The sequence below is a fragment of the Sycon ciliatum genome, chromosome 9 (genome assembly GCF_964019385.1).
Source record: "Sycon ciliatum chromosome 9, ocSycCili1.1, whole genome shotgun sequence".
Lineage (NCBI taxonomy): Eukaryota > Metazoa > Porifera > Calcarea > Leucosolenida > Sycettidae > Sycon > Sycon ciliatum.
The window spans coordinates 12,236,821-12,244,114 of record NC_088651.1 but is presented as its reverse complement, the minus strand read 5'-3'; the positions used below and the strand labels follow the sequence as shown (position 1 = coordinate 12,244,114).

The 7,294-nt window shown below is 48.8% G+C and overlaps 1 protein-coding gene across 1 annotated transcript; it reads left to right on the top strand.

Moving 5' to 3' along the window:
• Positions 1 to 583: 583 nt before the first annotated feature.
• LOC135825008 (uncharacterized) lies at positions 584 to 3,240 on the top strand. The gene is made up of 2 exons (XM_065337743.1): positions 584 to 1,207; positions 2,127 to 3,240. Exons 1-2 carry the CDS (start codon positions 599 to 601, stop codon positions 3,087 to 3,089), a joined length of 1,572 nt encoding a protein of 523 aa, XP_065193815.1. The 5' UTR covers positions 584 to 598; the 3' UTR covers positions 3,090 to 3,240.
• Positions 3,241 to 7,294: the final 4,054 nt, after the last annotated feature.

The window sequence follows — 7,294 nt, the reverse complement described above, 5'->3', positions numbered from 1 at the left end:
TCGGTTGTGTTCTGTTCACCATTCACTAGTCTGTTGTGTTCTGTTCACCATTCACTAGTCGGTTTTGTTCTGTTCACCATCCAAATGTGTGCTGCGGGTTTGTCTGGGCAATTTGCTTCGTCGCTAAGTTTGTGAGTTGCGTTGGCATGCGCATTCGACACGTGATGGAGCTACACACGAGGTGGTTGATCTTCAGTACCACGGCAGCCATTATTGTGCTAACTGTTGCACGCTCTCTTTCACCTGTACATTGCTTATGATTGTCAGTGTTGGACAGTGTTGGACCGTGTTGGACCGTGTTGGCCGGGTAGGGATAGCATGTAACACATGTGATCCTTTCCTTTTTATTTTGTCAATCATCTGTCGGTTTACGGCTTCAAAGTTGTCCACTTCTTTATAAAATTAATGATGTGCCGAGTACGAGTGCTAAAGCCGTACTCCCCCCCCCCCCCCCCACCCACACCCATTCAAACACACCCATTCAAACACACCCATTCAAACACACAAGACTACAGTACAGTACATCTACATGTACCTATCTACTCACCTGCACTGGTCTGTCTGTACTGTTCTGCAGTTCACCAAGATCCTCAAAGACATGATCTACGAGTCGTCCGTTATGATGGTTAAGAAAACCTCTGACCCGGATCATCCCGAAGATGCCGATGCCGAGGACAAGATGCTGTTCAAGCCGATGATCAAGGGATTCATCCGCGTCAACTTCACTCGCAGCGACAACGTCCCGCACAAGAAGTTCATGGCTGAGCAGACCAAGTTTGCCGGCACGAAGGATGCAACGGTCAAGGACAAGCTGCAGAACGCCAGCGTGATGAACACCCTCGTGCCCGGCCTCAACGAGTTCAATGATCTGGTGTTCGTAAACGCGCCCGGGCCGAGCGGCATCGCTCCGCTGCTCAAGCAGAATAAGCTGGAAGAACATCCATGGCTGCTCTCCAAGGATGCCACTTCCATCGACTATGACGTGGTTTTCGAGCGGAAGAGTGCGGTGGTGCTGGAGTTTGCCAAGCCACGCAAGGACAGCGTCAAGGCGTTCAAGATCTTCTTTAACAAGCTTGCGCAGCGGCCAAACGTGATCGGGCTCGATCCGGACACCATTGACTTCCCTATCATCCAGAAGGACACAAATGTGGCCGAAGGTGGCGCAAAGCTGATCATCCGCACGTTCAGTGCTAGATTGGCTAAGCTGGTGAGTGAATGCCCAGTCGAATCCACTTGTAACAAACTCGCATATAGTGTTTTCGTGATAGAGGCGAACCCTTGCCCATATACCTGTTTAAAACCATACAAAATGGACCCTTTGTAGCGAACGGTTTTTGTAGATAACAAACCAAATCTTGTAGGGCCACATGTAAAGCAAGTGCACTCATACTGTCATTGGCCGCTTGCCAGTCATGACTTGCTGCTTGTATGGTGTGCCAGTCATGACTTGCTGCTTGTATGGTGTGAGGCAAGCTGTTTCCTACGTTGAGTCCTCCGTAGGGCTTTTTGAAAGATTATTCACATTCCCGGATTTATCCATGGCAACATTCAAGCCAAGCGGAATGCGCTGATTCTTACGTACGACAATTACGTGCAGTTCCTACGTGATTGTCATGCGTAATTATGTAGAGTGAAACCTCCCTAAGAACAAGAATGTGGGGTCATTGGCTGCCGGCCACTAAGACAGGCGTGATCAACTCGCACACCCACCGCTTTCGGAGTTGGATAAGCAGCTTGACCTTGATCATATTGCGTGTGTTTCGTTTTGGGCCATATGCCCTGTTCTCTAACCCTGTTCTCTAACATAGCATGACCACATGATAGTAGGTAATTGCTTGACATGGCCTATGTTGTGTGCATGGCAGTGCATCAGCAGTATACAAACGGAATGGTACATAAGAGAAAGAGAGAGAGTTTTTGTTGTCACCGTCATCATCCTTGTTGTTGCTGCACATTTACTTTTCATAATTTCAAGCACAACAACAACTACTTCGAAACAAGACATTTTGTCTAGATATGGCTCTTTTAAAGTTCTGCATTCAAAGTAACCTGTATCGTGTGTATTGTGTGTGTGCGTGCGTGCATGTGCATTCTGATGTTTTTCCTGTATGTTCTTTACTCGGCAGGCAAGCGAGGTGTTGCGTCACAATCGCCATCTACTCAACGCCAAGGTGACGCTGGTCGACAGCTTCCACGTGCGCTCCAGCAACTCGCGCGTGTATCGCATGGGAGAGATTGGTTACACTGCAGCATACGAGTGCAAAACTCCCCGCTCCTACTTTCCCACCATAACTGGCCAGAGTCTGCGGGCACGTGCAATGTTCAAGGAGCTCCAGGATGGACAACTGGGACACCTGTTCGGCTACCTACGGGCAACGGACGGTAACGGCAAGAAGGGCGGCTCGCGCGACAACTTCATCATGAACCCCGCCGTCACCTTCATCTTCGAGCACGAGTGCGTGTCGCGTTCGGCGCGCCTCATCAGCAAGGCGAACAAGGCATTCGAGGGGATTGCCAATGTCATCAAGGTGCGTGGCATGATTCCCGTGGATAAGTCACCGCCGTTGCCAATGGACCTTCAGCCGTCGCAGGTACGCTCGACGTTCTATGTCGTCTCTTTCCACGGCGATAACGTACCGACGACGTTCCAGGAGTTCTTGAAGATCAACAAACTTCCCGAGGACACACTCGGAGGTTTGGGTCAGCGCGGCGACCCAGCCGACTGCGGTGCCGTCAAGACCATCGCCTGGGTGCAGCCGCGCGACTACCCCAAGCCGGAGCAGTTCGAGGAGATGATGCTGGAGGCCAAGGTGGCGACGTTCCGCGCGCAGCACCACAATGGGGACATGACGGGCATGCTGACGGACTACGTACTCTACTGGACCGTGGTGGCCGGCAACTGGAACGATTTCATACTCCAAGCGCTGCTCAAGCCCATGCACATCGAAATGGAGTTTGGAGACGACATAGCCGGTCTGCAACAAGCCCACGAGGCTCTGGAGAAGACCAATGCCGAGATCCGGGCCATGGGGAAACAGGCCGAAGAGGCCATTGTTCTTTCAATGAAATTTTCGCACTTCAACTATTAACTTCCGCTTTCAGCTAGACCGCAAGTTGTCTAGCTTGCCGTCACGAAGTGCGTATTCCGATTGTTTGTCCGTGCCTGTATCATTACCTTTGCGTTGTTGAACACACAGATTCCCGTTGCACAGGAGCCTGTTACCTGGCCTGTTTGTTCTCGTGCATTTGCAAGCTTCATTTGTGCCCCTCATGATACAATAAAGACTCTCTTTAATTTATGAAACATTGGTAAAAGTAGCTTGCAATGTCATGATGCGGTGTCTAAGGCTGCATTCACACACGGTACAAAACCGCGTGCATGCATTATGTTCTTTTTATGTTCTTTGAAGTGGGCATGGCGAGGTCCCCCGAGGTCTTTTACGAGGTCTATATTTCATAATTATATTGACCGATTATGAGGGCACTAATAGATTTATCATGACATAGCATGCCTAAACTGTTTTAGCAGTGTTTATAGGAAGAAAGGAATACTATTGTAATAGTACATAGTATGTACATATGCCGTTTACATTGGACATTACTTCTCTGTAAACAGAAGTTTTCAATTGTCACTTGTAGTATGTTCCCTAAGTTCTTTGACTGAGAATTTGACAGTTTGGGTTCGAAACCCCAACATTTGGCTTCAGATTTTTCTTCTTTCAGTTCTGATTTTTGTCTGAGGAAAAAGTTCTAAGTCCTCGGGCTAAGTGGTCAATAATAAGTGGTCAATATAAGCGGTCAAATAGCATATATTGACCGCTTAGAGATCACAAGTTTCTGTGGGGGTCAATAATAAGAGAGTGATAAACCACAACACAACCGCTCACATAAATCTTGAAGTACTAGTACCCGATTTTTAATTGCAAACTAACAGACTTGGAGGCTAAATGTAATAGTGCATAGAGAACTTCTTCACAGTTACCAGTGGAGTTGCATCCACGATAGGCACTACGTGTTGTAAGAATGCTCACTCCAATATAGATGAAAATCAACTGTTCTAGCTGAGTGCAGCGACATTATTGTATCGACAAAAGTACAGATTCCTCATGACTAACTAGCATACTCGGAGGTAAGATGTAACAGCGCACGGAGGATATACCTCTTCACAGATTTGAGTGGAATTACATCTACGATAGGCACTATGTGCTGTAAGAATGCTCTCTCCGATCAATGGACAACCAACTACGTTCTAGCTGAGTGCGGCGAGATTAATCAACGAAATTACAGATTTGTGATTACAAATAACATACAGGGAGGCAAAATGCAATAATGCACGGCGAAATTTTCGCCGTGCATTATTGCATTTTGCCTCCCAAAATACTCCTTCACAGATATCAATGGAAATGCATCTCTATAGGCACTATGTGTTGTAAGAATGCTCACTCCAATAGTAATGAACTATCAACTTTGTTTGAGCTGAATGCAGCGATATTGACAATACATCCAAGGGCAAGCAACCTGATGGACCACCAGGAGAGGTAAACCGTCATAATAGACAAACCTGAAATCGTGCATGCTTCAATTCAATCAATGCTACGTTTCCTTATCAATATTTCCTACCAATATGTCCTTAGGCCAAGATCAGCTTCATGCAAGTAGCATCAAAGTACAGAGAAGTACCAACACGAAGTGAAATAAAGGCATCAGGTGACATCGTGTGAAATGGGTACCGTTTATTTGCTCTTACACTCATGCATAATAATTGTGTATAGGTGTGTTGACATATGCATGCATGTGTATGCGTGGTGTAACACTACAGGAATGCTAACAATGACTGGAACTGGCCGTCAGCTTTCTCCACTTGCCAAGGCTTGTAAAAAACCTTCCCACTGCTCCGGCACTGCAAACAAAATGAACACAACACATTGCCCCTGTCTCAATGCAAGTTGGTATTGCTGTATTTTACAAGATCCGGATGAACAACTCTTTTCAAGGGCAGCTCCACCAGCAGTACTTTAAGGGACTGTGCTACTGTTCCAGTTTGCATGTTATTTTGTTTACTGTACTCCATTATGAATTTATGTTCAGTATCTAATGGCATAAATAATGGCATAAACTTAAACTTTAGAAATATTCATTAGCATCCCCCCACCTCACAACAGAGCAACCGAGTTTTGCATTAAGCTGGGAGTGCCGATTCGAGCAACTGGTATAATGGCTCGCAGCTGAGCCAGCAAATGACTCCGCTTGGAGCAGGCGAATGACTCCGCATGGAGCCGGCAAATGACTCCGCATGGAGCCGGCAAATGACTCCGCATGGAGCCGGCAAATGACTCCGCATGGAGCAGGCGAATGACTCCGCATGGAGCCGGCAAATGACTCCGCATGGAGCCGGCGAATGACTCCGCATGGAGCCGGCGAATGACTCCGCATGGAGCCGGCAATTGACTCCGCATGGAGCCAGCGAATGACTCCGCATGGAGCCGCCGAATTACTCCGCATGGAGCTGCCAATTACTCCGCATGGAGCCGCCGAATGACTCCGCATGGAGCCGCCAATGCCTCCGCATGGAGCCGCCAATGACTCTGAATAGAGCCGCCAAATGCTAGATATATAGAGATGCATAACCAGTTGAGAGCATATATTCCATAAATCGGCACTCCCAGAGCGGATCACAAAGTGCAGCTACCTGTGATATTTGTAAGCAGTGCAAGCTCGGTAACGATTGACTAACAGGAACTCGATATCATGGGCTGAGGCCATTGCCACAGCCACCCATGCTTTGGCTGCTGGTGGCCTCTGAATGTTACTCGGGCAGACATGGCTTTCCACCTTCCCGCCTCTCTGAATATCGAGTCCGGCAGCTGATTCGAAACGAGTGGCCGGTGTATGACGCCAGGCCATAGCCACAACTGATGAGCAAGATTTTCGCAGTTGCTGCAAAGCCGATCGATTGGCATCTGCTGCTGGTGCCGCTAGCTTTTCCAGGTGCTGCCACAATTGCAAACCACTCTTTGCGATTGGCTGGTCTGCTTGATTGACTGTACATTGCCCTATCCCCGGTTGCAATTGTTTGCGCACCAGCCAAGTGCACCACTTGCATCAGTGAATAGCAGCAAGTTGGGGGACGGCGTCCACTTAGGGTGTAGGAAGAAGGACCGGCCGTTCTACTATTCCAGGAGCTAAGGCCATCAGCGAAGGTATTTGAGGCACTCTTCGGAGAGCTTGATCAGGTAATACGGCTGCCGGTACCAGTTGGCAAGTGACCACAATCTGCAATGTGCGTCCTGGGACTATCACTCTTGTAGCAAACGAGAGCTTTCCCAAAAGATACTCGAGTTGACATTGGGTAGTTGAAGCTGTGTTGAGAGTGGCCCGTAGGAGGTCGTGAAGCTTGGCAAGTTCGTCCATCGGCAGACTGATGTGAGCGTGCGGGTGTCCAGGATGACGCCGATAAACGTCAGGACGTGGGCTGGACCCTCCACTTTTGCTGACGCCAGAGAAACACCGAGGTATGTAAACGCACGGCGCCGAGTAGCGAGTTGCTGGCGAGCTAACACAGGTCCAGAGCATACATCGAGGAAGCACTTTTGCTGACGCCAGAGAAACACCGAGGTATGTAAACGCACGGCGCCGAGTAGCGAGTTGCTGGCGAGCTAACACAAGTCCAGAGCATGCATGGAGACAGAAACGTTAGTCGAGGTATTTCCCGTAATGGGAAGATGCCAATAACGTCAGGAATTGAGCTGGACCCTCCACTTTTGCTGGGGCCAGAGAAACACCGAGGTATGTAAACGCTCGGAGCAGAATAGCGAGTTGCTGGCGAGGTAACACAAGTCCTGAGCATGCATTGAGGAAGTAACATTAATTGAGGTATTCCCCGTAATGCAACAGGCGTGGGAGTGCGAACTGCCCGCACACAATCCATTCACTGGCGGATGCGACAGAGTTCCATATAGCTGGCCTGGAGCGTAGTACAGTCTGAAGGGCAGGACGCTCTCATAACAGTATTGATCCTGCCAGCGGTTCAACAAGGGCCACTCCTCCGGGCAGACGGGAATTCGGCAGAATGCACTTTTAACATTGAGCTTAGCAAGATACAGCGGGGCGAGCAATTGTCTAATCATGTTTGCAGCATTGTCATCTTGACATTGTGGAGAGACACGGTCTGCTGGAATGTAATCGTTGACACTTCGACCCTCCAGGCTTTACAAAGGGTGTGTCGTGTGTAACTTCCCGTTCGTCTAGGAACCGCATCTACGCCGGAACAGCACAGAGGCGAGAAAGGGGGTGA

Excerpts from the sequence above, each read along its gene's own strand:
- LOC135825008 (XM_065337743.1), top strand. The coding sequence starts at position 599 with ATGATCTACGAGTCGTCCGTTATGATGGTTAAGAAAACCTCTGACCCG. Across the intron at positions 1,208-2,126 it reads GTGCTAGATTGGCTAAGCTG|GCAAGCGAGGTGTTGCGTCA; the intron begins GTGAGTGAATGC and ends TTTACTCGGCAG.